Genomic DNA, 15,846 nt, shown 5'->3' with positions numbered 1-15,846 from the left:
TTCAGGTCAAATCTAGCTGAATTACAGTGCAAGTAGTCCTTGACTTATGACCACAATCGTAATCAAAAAAATTTGTTGCTAAGCGAGGTGCTTATTAAGTGAATCACATCTGATTTTAGCATCTGTTTTGCCCTGGTTGTTAAGTGAATCTGCATTGACTTTGCTTGTCGAAAACTGTGCAAGGTAAGTGGCAGATTGTGATGCTGCAACTGTTCTAACTACACATCGGTTGCCAAGCGCCTGAATTTTGATCAGGTGACTGTAGGGATGCTATGATGGTCGAAACTGGGGAAGACCAGTTGTAAGACACTTTTCCTACACCACTGTAACTTCAAACAGTTGCAGAGCAAATGGTCGTAAATCAAGGACGAGCAGTGGCATGTCATCTAATCGTTCTAATGAGTGAAGCCACCCATGTATAAACCATGGTTTATGCCTGCCTATTCTGTGAATCTGACAGTTAAACTAAAGCAAACGAAGGTTTAACACAAAGCTAGGGATCCTCCTAAGGGTGAGTGGATAGACCTAATCCAGAAGCAGATCCCATTCCCGCCCTTAGCAGGATCAATTGACCCTTCGATCTGCTCCAGGGTAGGGATAGGATCTGCCTCTCGATTAGGTACAGAGCCACGGATCCCGGGAACCGATCTTCCTGGCCAGTGGTGGGATTCAAATTTTTTTTACTACCGGTTCTGTGGGTGTGGCTTTGTGGGCGTGGCAGGGGAAAGATTACTGCAAAATCCCCATTCCCTCCCCACCCGACTAACCTGCTTTCCAGCTCCGTTCTCCTATGCAGGGCAACAAAAGGAGACCCAGCCAATCAGCTGGGGCTCAGGAGGCGGAGCATAGAATGGGGGCGGGGCCAGTCAGGTGGGATTTAGCGGTTCTCCAAACTACTCCGAATTTCCGCTACCGGTTCAACAGAACTGGTCAGAACCCCCGCTGAATACCACCTCTGTTCCTCGCTAAACCCGCAGTCCTGGGCAGCTCGTCCTTTGACCAGGAGCCTGGGGATGGGTGGGAGAAATGCATCCCCAGTTTGGGTTGACCTCACCGCTCTTAATTCCAGGTTGCTCCTCTCCTTGATGGATGGAAGCTAATCAAGGAGAGAGGAAACAACCTGAAATTAAGGAGAAACTCCCTGACAGTGAGGACAATTAACCAGTGGAACAGCTTGCCTCCAGAAGTTGTGGGCGCTCCATCCCTGGAGGTCTTTAAGAAGAGACTGGAGATCAGCCACTTGTCTGAAAGGATGCTTAAGCAGGGGGTTGGGCTAGAAGACCTCCAAGGCCCCATCCAGCTCTATTCTGATTGATTGATTGACTTCCTTCCAGCTCTACTCTGATTCTGATCCTTTGCACAGCCGCTGCTGGGCGGGACCGCGGCCCGAATCCACGAGGCACCAGCCCAAGGAAGCGCTTCCTCCTCCTCCTCCTCCTCCTCCACTCCCTCCCCGCGGGTTTCCCAGGTAGAAGGGGAGGAGCTTGCAGAGCAGCCAGACCGCAGTTGGTGCTGCGCCTGGGCGCTCAAGCGAGGCGGTGGAGGCGAGGACTCACTTGGTGAGTTGGCCACGGAGGTAGCGGGCGACCCCATCCCCGGCCCCGGTCACCAGCGGCTGGAGATGACGGAGACGCTGCTGCCCACCGGCTGTCCGGCCGCGGACCAGAGAGGCTCCTGCTATTTTCGCAAGGTGAGCTCGAGGCAGGACAGACAGGGGTCCCTCCTGGCGCGGGAGCCCCTTTGCTCTCTTGGAAGAGGGGGGAGCGGATGTCTACCGACTCTTGGCGAGGTTCCTCGGGAATTTAAGGGAGGGGAGTTTTGCTTCCACTCCACCCCCGGCTCCGATTAGTTCTGTTCTCGTCTGGTTAAGCAAAGCAAAGCAAAGCAAAAATAAATTAAATTAAGTTTAAAAAAATAAATCCCGCCTGCGTAACAGGTATTTTCTCCGCCGATTCGGAGCCTCCTTGATGTGAAGTTGGAGGAAAAGACAGGTGAGGATTGGGCAGGGTGTGTGCGTGTGTGAATTGGAGTTTTGCCTTCCGAGGAGGGTCCGGGGAGAGAGAGAGAAACCTTCCCCAGCGCCCGCCCCTCCCCACTTCTTCCAGCCACCTCCCTTCCTTCTTGGCGAAGTGAAAAGCCTCCGGAAAAGTCCTGCGTTTCCCTCCCCCCCCTCCCCTTATATAAACTGCGAAACGAGTGTAAACTCTGCCCGGTGGGTGAAAACCGAATTGGGGGAGGGAGTGGTGGCGTGGAGTGGGGGGGGGGAGACACTGACCCTCACCCAGAAATTCACTTGGTTCCTTGGGTACCTGTTGCCTTCGCCCCCACCCCACCTGGTGCATGCTATGGGATACATTTATGGATCAGAAACAGGCACAACAACGCCTTGGCATCTCTTTCTGGATGGCAATAAACTGGGCAGTAGGGTAGAGTGGCATCTGGGGTGGGTAGAATTTGCTGGAAGAAACTGAGATATTTTTTTTTCCTGCGTGGTGCCAGGCTTGTGACTTCTATGGGAAAGGGGGTCTGGTTTTGGCTTTCTGTGAGACCATCATGGTTAAGGATGCTTGGCGCATGCCTTGATCAGGGGATTAAATGCAAAACCTTTGATTATCAGCTTCTTGTTCAAGGTACAATATTGGATGAACTCAAAAAAAAAACCCAACCCAACCCTGTACTGAATGAACTCACAAAACTGACTGATTCTATAACCCAACAGTGAACATAGCCAGTTTATTCTCTGGCCATTAAACTCTGATGGGAACTTAGTGCGGGAGGGGAAACCTGGCCTGATTTTATGCTGTTTTATTCAAATTCTTGCTAGATTTACTTGAGAACTCAGTCTTAGGGAGTACGAATCCATAAGGGAAGATCTAGGCTTGTGTTCCCCAATTACTGTTTGGTTAATATCTACCAAAGGGTAAAGTTCATTAGCTTCCTTTAATTTCTGCTGGGTTACAATTGTGCTTTGATGTCCATGAACCTCTTGTTACAGGTGACAAAGGCCAGCATAACGTAGACAAACAATTCAACTTACTTGACATTGGATTGATAATGTTCAGTGAGCATGAATAAAGTGAATCATTTTTGTCTTTGACAAAAGAATTCTGGGCAACTTTTAAAGGGGTTTCTGAGGCTACCAGATTTGGAGGGTATCTGTTGGTGGATCGCAAGCTGGACACCTCCATGTTAGAGCAGAATCAACTCCTTCCTTGACATGTGTACATGTGTCTTTGGAAGTAATGCTCCCAGAATCAAATGGCTTAACCCTTGGCTGTAAGAGTGTGACTTCACACTTTTAAATGTCTGCTATGTGAACAAACAAAGACAAAAAACAGATTGTCTAAATGTCCAGGATACAAAAATGTCTTTATAAAAGTTATACCTTTAGTTTTGTAAAATCCTATTTTAAAGTACGGAAGTGTTCATTATAGCAGTTAGGAGGTGCAACTTAATTATGTAGCATTGCATGCTCATTTAATATATACCAGCATCTGCTACATCTGTGTAAGTGGTAGAAATAACCACTTGTCTAAATGGGGCAGTATGATGCATTTTTCGTGTTCTGCTGAAGCCTTTTCTGCTCTTGGTGGTGTTATATATTCAACTTCTGCTTCCTACTTTTCATATACTTCCAGATAAGAATTGCAGACCTTTTAAAAATTATAATCCCTTGCAAACAATTGACTTCACCGGATTTCCCAAAGATAGGAGAACTTTCTGTTCCTTTGGCTTACTATCAGTCATACTAAATCAGTCACTGATAACTGCAGTGTTCAGGCCAAACCCAGTGGGTTGTTCCACTAACTAAAATTAGGGAGAGCTTTAGAGCAAGTGTTTGACAAAACTCAAACATTGCAGTACAGACTCTCTCTTCGGTTCATGCATTGTACAAAAACAAGATTTTTTAAAAAAATAAATAAAAAATAATAGTTGATTTACCAATGATGGCGAATATACATGTCCCAGACTGGATCCTGAAAAAGTTTATTTGTCGAAGAAGCCACTTTAGCTGGGCTTGTGTTTGTTTGTTTGTTTATTATTTTGCATTTCTGGACCACCTATCTCAATCAGTATATGGTGTACAGTACAGTACCGAAATATAAAACAGTATATGAGAATTAAAATGTTAAAATTTAGATTTTGAAAGATTATAGAATTATAAGCAAGTGCAATTAACTTCTTGAGCCATAAATCAAACAAGATATATCAAGGCTTAGTGAGTTATGAGAAATCAGTTAATGATCAGATCTCTCTCTCTCTCTCTCTCTCTTCCCATCCTTCACATTTACTCTCTAATGATGGGTTATCATCCCAAAACTTAAGTTTGAAAAGTCAAGACTCATGTAGATTAAGCTCAGCTTCTCATGATACAAGGGCTGTTGTTTTCTTCAGAGTTGTATGGAAGTATTTCCTTCAGCTACAAAACTCTAATGGAAGGTTGATATCCTGCCATAATGAAAGGAAATTGTTTTTTAAACAACCAAAACGACACTTAAGGATGTGCAACCTTTCTCAACAACTGCTAGGTATATTTGTCCGATCTTGGTTAACCCTAATTAAGTTAATTAAAGCTCCTCCCTTCAAGTTTTTTTCTTCCAATTATTGATTCTCCTGATGATGGATTTTTCTCCTTTATGGATTAAGGCAATTGTCATTGTTTGTTTGAAGGGTTTGGGATTGTTGGGGGGGGGGGTTTGGGTTTTTGTTGTTGTTGGTATTCGAAAGGAAGGAAATCTAATAAGGTATGTCAGATCTGGGTTTTGCATTTTCCGCCAGCTAGGAATGTGACAATAGAGGAGTTAGCCTCAGGTGAGAGCTAACAAGTTGGCAAAGTTTCTGCCTGTATTAGATTACCAGGTTAAATTTAGGGCACTTGCTCAGCAACATTGGCAGGTTGGCAGCTCATTTGAGAGCGCCTGGCATCAACAGGTGTCAACTTAATTGGAAAGTTGTGCAAATATTAGCGAGAGTATCTTTTTCCTTATCTCTCTCCCTCCCTCCCTCCCTCTCTCTCAAATATATATACATGCCTGGCTAAACTCTCCACCCAATTATGATGATTGAGTGAAGTGAAAGTTTAGCCTTAGATAATCCAAGTAAGTGTAGAGTTTTAAATAGTGTAACCAACCTACCGAAGGCCTATATGTCCACTGTGGTTCTGGACAGATAATTTTTTTCTAACGAGGGTGGCTTGTAACATTGCATTTAGCAGCCAACAGAAGAAAGCAGGAGCCCAGCTGTTTTGAGGGCAGAAAAGGTTATTTCCACATGAAAGTTGTAGAATCTGAGTACAGTCTTCTGGGGTGTATATGTGTGTTTGTGTGTATATATACATATTCATACAGTACATACATACGTGTATACACATACACACATACACACAGGCCTCAACTTATGACCACAATTGAGCCCAAAATTTCTGTTGCTAAGCCAGACAGTTAAGTGAGTTTTGCCCCATTTTGTGACCTACCTTGCCATAGTTGTTAAGTGAATCACTAAAGTTGTTAAGGGAATGTGGCTACCTCCTTGATTCTGGTTGACAGAAAGGGAGACTCACATAACCCCAGGACACAGCAGCCGTCATAAATATGAGTCAGTTGCCAAGCCTCTGAATTTCGATCATGGGACCATGGAGATGCTGCAACAGTCACAAGTGTGGAAAGAAGTTACTTCTTTCAGTGCCGTTGTAACTTTCAATGGTCACTAAATGGACTGTTGTAAGTCGAGGACTTCCTGTATTAGAATTTGACCTGGAAGAGCAGAGTTCCAGTGTCCCTTCAGCTACAAAGCCGGCCTCTGTCTGCATCTTATTTACATTGAGGGGAGGGGGGCTAAAACATTAAATCAGAGATCCTATTTTTAACTACCCTTAATTCCTTAGAGCAGTGACCCCAACTTTTGGCAGCCCGGTAGGCGCGCCTTGAAAAAGAAGCCGTGAGCTCACCGAAGCACTTTCATCAAAAGTAAAGGGGGGGGGGGGGGGGGGGCAACCCCGCTTAATGTTTCGAAGTCCATGGTACAGCCCATTATTTGGAAGCACCGACTTCATCAAAAAGATGCGGCGCCCAGCATCTGGTAGGACTTTACGGATGGACCGGTTGGGGACCCCGTTAGGGAAAGGGAGAAAGAGGGAGAAGTAAACAACAGTTTTTCCATGGTACAGCCCATTATTTGGAAGCAGATATAGCATCTGTAGGCGCATGATGAACAGCTTTAAAGTGGGTTCTTATATTGCACCAAACCATGATCTGCCTGACGTGGCTTATTGACTAAAGCATAACTGGCTCCATGTAAAACTCATTAAGCCAAAACCAAACAAACCACAGTTTGCATCAATGGGCTGTAGGAACTCAAGCTTTCGACTGACCACCAAAATATGTCACCCTCCTGTCTTCTAAACACCGCACTTCTTCCACAAGTAGAGGTATAGAGTTTTTCTCTTTGATTAGAAGTTCGTTTGGGTCCAAAAATGAAGGAGGGAGAGAAATTATATGGCAAGGGTCTTCAAACTTGGCAAGTTTAAGACTTGTGGACTTCAACTCCCAGAATTTCTTAGCTAACATGACTGGAGGAGGAGTTCTGGGACTTGAAGTCCACAAGTCTTAAAGCTGCCAAGTTTGAAGACCCCTGCATATGCACCACTAACCCATTGTATGGATTGTCAAAAAGCGTAAGACACAACAATGGTTACAGAGGTGCAATCAATGCCCCACCATTTTGTATGTTGTTTGGGCTAGGTTGGGGCAAGCACAAAAGATGTGGAGCTTCAATTCTGCTGCTGTGATTGCCCTCTTCTTCTTTTGCCACCCCTTTATGGGGGGTGATGGGTTCAAAAGGATTGGGGTGTCAAAGGCATCTAATGGAGAAGGAAAACATTGGGAGGAAGTATCTTCTCCATAGAGGTTGACTAGGGATCATAGGGTCACATTTCTCCTATGCTTCTCAATCCTTCCCAAACTTCAGAAAGTACCCAGTTGGTCCCTCCAAGGGGAAAGATTATGACAAGCATGAACACACCCAGCCCTGAGGTAAAACTGCCTCTATCCCTTTTGGTTTTCTGGAAGTCCCTCAAAATCTGGTTGTGCCATCAAGCTTCAGGGCTCCAGGGTCTCCTGGAAATACTGAGGTATCTCCATTGTTGTTAACATCTGCTGTTCTCTCTTAGCCTTTGTGATTTTTAAATGTTTCAACAATAGCTTTTTTTAACCTGTTAATTGCTTTATAGTCTTGTTGCACCCTGCGTCACTTTTTTTGTGAGACGGGTGGCTCTATATATTTCATGGATAAATAAACATACTTAAAGGCTGATTAACGTAGAGGCAGGTTTCCAGTGGTGGAAAGTTTAAATTTACCTTATCATTCCTACTCCCCTTCATAAAGCAGATAGCTAAGGCATTAGTCACGCTCCTGTGACAGGGCTGCAGGAGCGTCTTAGCCAAATGTGCCAGAAAATGTTGCAGGTTGTTCACTTGATGATTAAGAACCCAGCCCTAGGCGTACAGTAAGATGGGAAAGAGAAAGATTGACTTTGGCAAACAAGGGCAGTAGAAATATTTATAGCCCATTTTTTTTACAAAGCAAATGTATGCAGATAAGATAAGAAATAGCCCATCCCTTCAGGGCACCCTTGGCTCTTATTCTTTTTTTACTTTCTTATTTCTCTTCTAGTGAATAGAATACCTCAGTGATCCCCAACCTTTTTTACGCCGCGGCCCGGTATCCCCAACCTTTTTTATGGCGCGGCCCGGTACCGACATCAGCTGGGCGCCGCCATCTTGTTTTGATGAAAAAGTGCTTCCGGTGAGCTTTCTACCCGGAAAAGCCCACCGGAAGCACTTTTTCATCAAAACAAGATGGCGGCGCCAGCAAGCCAGCGGCCCGGTAGGACTTGTTCCACGGACCGGTACCGGTCCACGGACCGGTGGTTGGGGACCCCTGGAATACCTGATTCTATTGATGAGCTATCTGCCTTATTTTTTCTTTCTTTCTGCCTGCATGGATGGGTCTTAGAATCACGTCATTGCAAAAGCCATTAGTGGTTTGGTAAGATTCTAATTTTTCCCCTCATCTCAGCATCCCTGATTCTTATTTCCATTTCCAAGACATGTGCTTGTGTCTTTGTAATTTCCTGGCCCTTTTGCATTGGCTTAAGCTGGGTGAGGGCAGTGCTAATAGGGTTTCTGAGGTTGGCCAGAGACAACATTTTCAAAGGCAAACTTGCATTGCAAAGAGAAGGTACAGTTGGATTTCCTATATCAGCCTGAAATTGAAAAGAGAGAGAGGAAACGTGGAAGGAAGGAATCATTTCACAAACGTAAACAAAAAATTTGCTTTTGTGGAGCTCAAATGGGCAAAGCTGACAACTTGTTATAATATTCTATAACAGGAAGAAAAAGCTGTTTTGTTCATTACCAGTCACTTGTGTTTGATACAGTCCCAAAGGTGCCTTTTTTTTTCCTTTCCAAAAGGATTTTCTTGGTGTTTTCTTGAAAAATGTTTCAGTTCTTATCCAAGAAGCTTCTTCAGTTCAGCTCAGAGATTAATTAGACAGCTTTAGATAAAACATGGCTTTTCATCTGTAAAATACTACAACAGATTTCCAATTGTATAAATTGCTTTATGTCCTGGTTGATGACCATTAGATGACCTATAATCCTTTGACTATTTCTGATTTTTATTTAGATGGCAGCTACTCCTTCCTTTTGTGGCAGTGAGTTATACATACAAATTATTAAAGAGCTGGGTGAAGAAGGAACTGTTTGAAGTTAGCTTCATGAATCTTCAGGGCAGCCTTTCTCAAACTTGGCAAAATTAAGATGTGTGGACTTCAACTCCCAGAATTCTCCAGCCATTAGTGGGGGGAGGGGGGGAGAGAGGACTGAGGAATTCTGGAAGTTGACCTTCATACACCTTAAAGTTGCCAAGTTGACAAATGCTGCTTTAGGCTATAGGAGCTTCCTTTATGAGTGTTTCTTCTATGTCAGCCTTCCCCAGATCTTATCATCTTTTAGTCTTTAAGAGACAGATATAGGATTAATATGGTTCACTAAGCATGAAAAATACAGTCCTTTCTCATTTTTCCTCCCCCAATTCTGCTCTTCAGAGAAAGTCCTGTTCTGCTCTATTGAATTTGCAAGTTGATATAAACACAGGTTGGATTCAGTTAACACACATTAAATAATGGTTCCTTTGGTTTCTTTGGCTTAGCTTTGCAAATCCAGCCTATTGACCCAGAGCTGGGTTAGTGTAATGTCAGAATAGTGAATGACAGAATAGAAGGGGGTCCATCTAATCCACTTGCTTGATTTAATAATGTAGGCCAACAAGTAGAAGAATGTTTCTTGACAGAGAACTGCCAGACCTTGTTTGAAGATTTTGAGTGGTGAAGTATGTAAATCCAGGGGCTTGAGAAGAATGTGAGAGATCCTCCCTTTTGCAAGCAAAAAAAGTGAATAGACTGTGTTAGTGTTTTCTAAGTAGTCGATTGTGCTCAGAGAAGCAATTAGTGTTTTTTCAATCTTTTGTTTGCTTTGGTGGGGAGACAATAACACTGGTGGCATTTCAGAAGTCATGGAAATCACAGGGCCAACTCCACCTTCAGTTTTGCCTTATCTTGCAGTGAGCCCAATGTAGGCTATGCTCCGTGTTGTTGGCTTATCACTTGAAACGCACAACAACAGCTGAAATGACACCCATGCACACATACACAATTCCTGCTGGCGTCAAGCCCAAATAACTTTTTCTACAGAACAGTTGAACCTTTGGAAAATGTATTTCTGTCACTCAGGAGATCTGATTTCGGAATTCAGAACTGTTTACGGAAAAAGCAAATTGACATTCAACTAGCTGAACTAGCTGAAGGTATTTCCCGTCTGCTTGGTTATTGCAACAATATCCATTTTCCTCCCTCAAATAATATCACGGCTGGGCAGCTCTAGATCTATTTGTATTAGCCTTATTCTTGAGTTTAAAATTTCAAATAATACCTAGACTGTATATGTTATGTGTATGGAACCTGTGTGGAAAGAATGGCCCTAATCCTATTTGTTGATGTTACCTAGTGTGGTAATGAAACGTCTGCAAGAAGACCACCAAGTTCAGGGAGCACCAAAGACCTCGATAATCTTGTTTCCCTGATGTTTTAAAATATTGCTTGTGTATGTTGCTTACATTTGGGGAGCTTCCTCCTCTTCAAAGCTGAAGCAATGACATCTCTTGGTCCAGGATAGCAAATGTACCTTGTGACAAATATATGAGCCACTGAACACTCCAAAATGCCCACTGAGATACACACAGATAGTCAGAGTTAGAAGGGACCTTGTAGGTCATCTAGTCCAACCCCCCCACACCCAAGTGGGAGACCCTACACCATTTCTGACAAATGGCAGTCTAATCTCTTCTTGAAAGTCTCATGTGATGATGCTCCCACAACTTCCGAGGGCAACTTCTGTAACATGGGTTGATTGTTCTCACTGTCAGAAAGTTTTTCCTTATTTCCAGGTTGAATCTCTCCTTGGTCAGTTTCCATCCATTGTTCCTTGTCTGGCCTTCAGGCGCTTTAGAAAATAGCTTGACCCCCTCCTCTCTCTGGAAGCCCCTCAAATACTGGAAGACTGCTATCCTGTCTTCCCTGGTCCTTCCCTTCACTAGACTAGCCAGGCCCAGTTCCTGCAACCGTTCTTCCTATGTTTTAGTCTCCAGTCCCCTAATCATCCTGGTTTCTCTTCTCTGTACTTTTTGTAGAGTCTCAACATCTTTTTTATAGTGTGGTGACCAGTACTCTAGGTGTGGTCTTACTAAGGCTTTATAGAGTGGTATTCGTACCTCACTTGATCTCGATTGTATCCCTCTGTTAATGCAACTTAGGATTGCATTAGCTTTTTTGGTTGCCACTGCACACTGCTGGCTCGTATCGAACTGGTTGTCCACTAAGACTCCAGGATCCCTCCCACAGTTACTGCTATTGAGCCTGGTTTCACCCAGTCTGTATGTGTAGTTTTGGTTTTTCTTGCTTAAGTACAGGACTTTACTGAGGCTTGATTGACAGTTCCCTGGCAATTAAAGGCCTCTTTCAACTGCTGAGGACAGATTGCACAAAAGTTTTGGTTATTCCAGACAGCCTTTAAACCAAATGGGTTGGATTGTTAAAGCAGTGGAAGACAAAAGGTCTCAGAGATGGGAAATTTCTTCTGTAATTGTTGCACTCAAATTCAATATTAAGCCTGTGGTGCGCAGGCTGCGGCCCCAGAATTGCATGCAGCTCCACTGGAGTCTCTAGAGATGCCGCCCAGATTCTTATTTTTAATGCGGCAAGGAGGGAACACTTGATAAATAATCCTCTTGGCTATATTTAATTAATACCTTGCTGCATTTCATTCCATACGGCTTCGTGTTTGTCTTTGCTCCGCCAAATTCTTCAATATTTGATTCAAAGGTTAGGTGCAGCCCTGTGTCCTCAAAATGTTGTGCCCATTTGTTAAAGGAACAGTAATTGTTTCTACAATATATAATCAATAATAAAATGTAACAAGTATTCAGTGATGGCAGCTCTAGGGAAATGAAATCAGGTTTCTTGAGAAGTAGCATACTCCATGTAAATAGATCTTAGGCAGGCCACAAACTCTCCGTTCTTCCAATATGATGCATTAGGAAAGTTTTCTATTGAGGTACGCCATAAACATCTCCATTCTTTCAGTATAATACATTAGGAAGTTTTTTTTAAATTGAGATCTGCATTCATTGAAAGGCTAATTTTTCTTTCTGTTGGCATATCTGTTGCAAAACACACCCTAATGGAGTATATTCTGCATTTCCCTCAGTCCTGGGTTCCATCAATCAACATTTCAATAGAATCAATCAGTCCAATTGTGTGAAGGAGATCCCAGTTCTCCATTTTTCCCCCCAATGGTTTCATTATCAGAAGTTTTAAAAAGTGGAGCAGCCAGAATTGTATTTGCTCAGAATTGGAAAAGTTATAAGATACCAGTAAAGGGAAAAGTAATTCAGAAAATATTTGAATGTGCAGAAACGAATAGGTTAACATTGGTAATCAAAGAAAAAGAAGAAACAGAATATTGTTTATGATATGAGATTTATTTTATCAATGGTTGGAAAATAAAATAAATTAAAATGGACCAGATGAATATATAGAGCAATAAAATAAGATTGTTCAAAAAAAAATAATAGATATATTAAATAATAGCTATAAGAAAATGTGATTATTGTTATATTGGTAAGTGAAGTATTAATTATAATTGTAAGTGCAAGATATATGTACCCAGTTGACACAGGATTGAAATGAAAGATGGAATTATTGTAAACTATAAAATAAAAATGAATAGAAGTTTTAAAAAGTGGGTTGCTGGCGCCTTGATTGCGTAAAGATTTAGTTCAGTTGCTAACTGTGAATATTGATTGGGGCTCTATAGAGATTTCGATACCGAGCTATTTTTATTTCTGAAGTCTTACAGACAACAGCTTGACTGGTTTCTGAATGCAAGTCTGCAACATGGACCTTTGTCCCCACTTCCATCCCACCCCCAAAAAAGAAAGAAAAAATAAATTGGGCTTTATTCAAATGGGAGGCAAGTATTTATGGCTAGCCAGGCAACATATTAGCTTTCTTGCTTCTATTGTTCATTTCTTAGAAATAAGATTGTCATGTCAGACTCGTATCTTATTCTTCAGGCCTTTAAGACACCGGATAGCCTTTATTCCAAGAGACATTTTAAGGAGGAGGACAGGAAGTCTCCTTTTATATACTGGTTAATATTTGCCCAGCTTTCTTTTTACTATGCTCCCGATGCAAGTCATTAACTTCCAATGGAGACATTAACTCTCTCTCTTTCACCAGCCTCCATGCAAGCAGAACACCATTCTTTTCTCAAAGGTACCTCAAGGGACATCTGTGCTTTCCATAAAATCTTTTTTTTAAGCCAACTTTTTATTTTACCCTCCCCTGCTTTGAACGGAAAAGAGGTAACCACAAAACAACAGCTTGATCTGCTGTCTGTATTTCAGCCATGCAAGTAATACAGTGGTGGGATTCCAATTTTTTTACTACCGGTTCTGTGGGCGTGGCTTGGTGGGCATGGTGTGGGAAGGTTACTGCAAAATCTCCATTCCCTCCCCACCCCACTAACCTGCTTTCCAGCTCTGTTCTCCTGTGCAGGGCAACCAAAGGAGACCCAGCCAATCAGCTGGGACTCGGGAGGTGGAGAATAGATGGGGGCGGGGCCAGTCAGAGGTGGGATTTGCCGGTTCTCCGAACTACACAAAATTTCTGCTACCGGTTCTCCAGAACTGGTCAGAACCTGCTGAATACCCACCTCTGCTCCAGTGATGGAGCACCCACAACTTCTGGAGAAAGCCATTGAGCTGGTTAATTGTTGTCACTGTCAGAAAAATTCTCTTTACTCCTAGGTTGCTTCTCTCCTTGATTGGTTTCCGTTCCTGGCTTCTTGTCCTGCCTTCAGGTGCTTTGGAGAATAGGTTGATTCCCTCCTTCTTTGCGGCAGATTTTTTAGATATTTGGAACCAGGTTTTGAGGAATTAGCTGGGTCTGCCAGTTTTGATGGCCTTGGCTTTTGATCTTTCCTCGATTTTGAAGCTTTACTGCCCTTAATAGGATGTTTGTTCCAGTTAAGCAAACTGTTTAACCTGTTCTGCAGTCCTAGTCATATTTGAATTTCTTATCTTTCAGTAAGAGAGTAGCCACAAAATAAAACAGTTTCTTCTTTTTTTAAGAAAAGAAAAAAGAAACACACACAGCAGAAGTGCAACCTTTTTCTAATTTCCTTTGTGTGAGATCTTGTCATGAATGAAGATGAGGCTTTTGACCTAAGCAAGGGTTTCTAAAAGAAACTTAAGGAAATCCCTCCCAACAACTTTGGTCATTATAATGTTTTTGTAAGGGTCTTTAGGCTTTCAGATATCCAGATATCCTGGGCTAGGGGAGAAAAATGCTTGGAATTCCTGTTTGTGGATTGAAACATGCCATAAAAGTGAAATATTTTCACATACCAAGATGACAGCTTTACATTTGGACAGGGGTTTTTTATTTTATTTTAAGGTCAACTATCTGCTGTTTTGATCTGTTTCTACTCTGGTTGATGAAAAACACAATCAAAGGTGATTTGTGGTATGCCAGTGTGGTTTGATAGCATCTCTTGAATGAAAAGAAACACCGGGTCATTTGAAGGCAACACTTCCTTTTGAAGGACCACAACCCACAGGTCAGTTTTCAGGATGTGGCTTGTTTAAAGAGCCTCACAGATTCAACCTCTGTCATCCTAAATTACATATGAGGACTTTGACGGTTTCCAGATCTTGAAGACTGGATTGGATGGGCCAGTTTGCTGGCAATGGAGCTACCATTAGCTTCGCCTCATCATGGTTTTGTTGGTGCTGGCATCATTGTGATGTGCCAGCTGTTGCACTTTGTGCACCATGTTTATGGCACAACACAAGGAGTAGATTCAGCCAATGGTAGCTTATAATTCGGTGCCAAATGATGAAATTCATCTTGGTTTCATGAGATGTGAAAACCCAATCCTTGTGAGACAGCATGATATCTTCCATCAAGGACAGCATGTGCAGGGGTATGTGAGCGTGGCTGGTGGAACTTCGAAAATGGGTCATAAGAAAATAGAATACTTTATTGGCCAAGTTTAATTCAGCACACAAGAAATTTGTCTCCGGCGCAAATGCTCCCAGTGTATGTGCAAAGCAGGAGAGTAATAATGATCATAATGATGATACCAATAAGAGGGGACAGAAATGAACCATGGTGGTACAGTGGTTAAAATGCAGTGGTTAGAATGCAGGCTACTTCTGCTGACTGCCGGCTGCCTGCAGTTTGGCAGTTCGAATCTCACCAAGCTCAAAGTTGACTCTGCCTTCCATTTTTCCAAGGTTGGTAAAATGAGGACCCAGATTGTTGGGGCAGTAGGCTGACTCTGTAAACCACCCAGAGAGGGCTGTAAAAGCACTGTGAAGCGGTGTATAAGTCTAAGTGCTATTGCTACAGAAGATAGGAAGTATAATAATAATAATAATAATAATAATAATAATAATAATAATAATAATAATAATAATAATACATCCATAGAACTTAAGTAGCTCTGGGGAAGTCCATTGTATCTTAAATGGTCACTGGCTGTTAAATGGGGACCACCTGAAGTGCAACTTCTCAAACCACAGGACATTTGGAGCTTATTGTTCCCATAAAATCTGGAGGGAAGAAAGAAAACAGCATTATAATTCTTAAAAGTTCTTCATATTTAAAACCATCATTCAAGTGATGGATATGTCAGTTCTCCAGACGCACGTGTTTCCATGGTCAACATCAGAGAAATATTAGTGGGAAGTAATAGGAAATTTGAGCAGAAGATCTGTGCTAGGAATAAACGCACAAGCCACCTAGAAGCAAAATGCCGACATGACAAGACTGGTTGGAAAAGCTGACTGTTGGGAGAAAAAGTAAATCAGAAAGGAAGGAAATTGACAAACATATTTTAAGTGATTGCTGCAGAACCCATTTGTGGAAACTCTTCCAAAAAAGTTCCAGAAAGACAGGAGACTGATTTTGAATCTATTCAGACAATTGCTACACCTCAATTCCCAGCATCCTGGCAGGGGCTGCTGGGAGCAGTAGGTCCGCAACATCTGGAATTCTCCCTCCTCTGGACTTAATCTTGCTACAGATGCAAGATTTCAGGTGCTGTCCCTTATCACATCTTCTTTCTCAAGAAGACCGAGAACTATTTTTCTGCAACAACTCCGCCATTTCTTATCCGGTTTTATTAAGTTATAAAGTGTTATAAAATGTAAAATACAAAAGCA

The 15,846-nt window shown here is 42.5% G+C and overlaps 1 protein-coding gene across 1 annotated transcript in view; it reads left to right on the top strand.

The window, feature by feature from the left end:
* Window positions 1-1,376: 1,376 nt before the first annotated feature.
* The window catches only part of RHPN2 (rhophilin Rho GTPase binding protein 2), a 44,592-nt gene continuing 30,122 nt past the window's right edge, over window positions 1,377-15,846 (top strand). The window contains exon 1 of the mRNA XM_026675930.2: window positions 1,377-1,690. Within this exon, the coding sequence (XP_026531715.2) occupies window positions 1,622-1,690 (69 nt within the window). The 5' untranslated portion in view covers window positions 1,377-1,621. The remainder of the gene's footprint in view (window positions 1,691-15,846) is intronic.

This window comes from Notechis scutatus, chromosome 9 (assembly GCF_049901735.1).
Source record: "Notechis scutatus isolate UNSWTSFEM ecotype Mainland chromosome 9, rNotScu1.2, whole genome shotgun sequence".
Lineage (NCBI taxonomy): Eukaryota > Metazoa > Chordata > Lepidosauria > Squamata > Elapidae > Notechis > Notechis scutatus.
The sequence above is the reverse complement of the archived record's forward strand: the minus strand, read 5'-3'. Positions and strand labels throughout refer to the sequence as shown.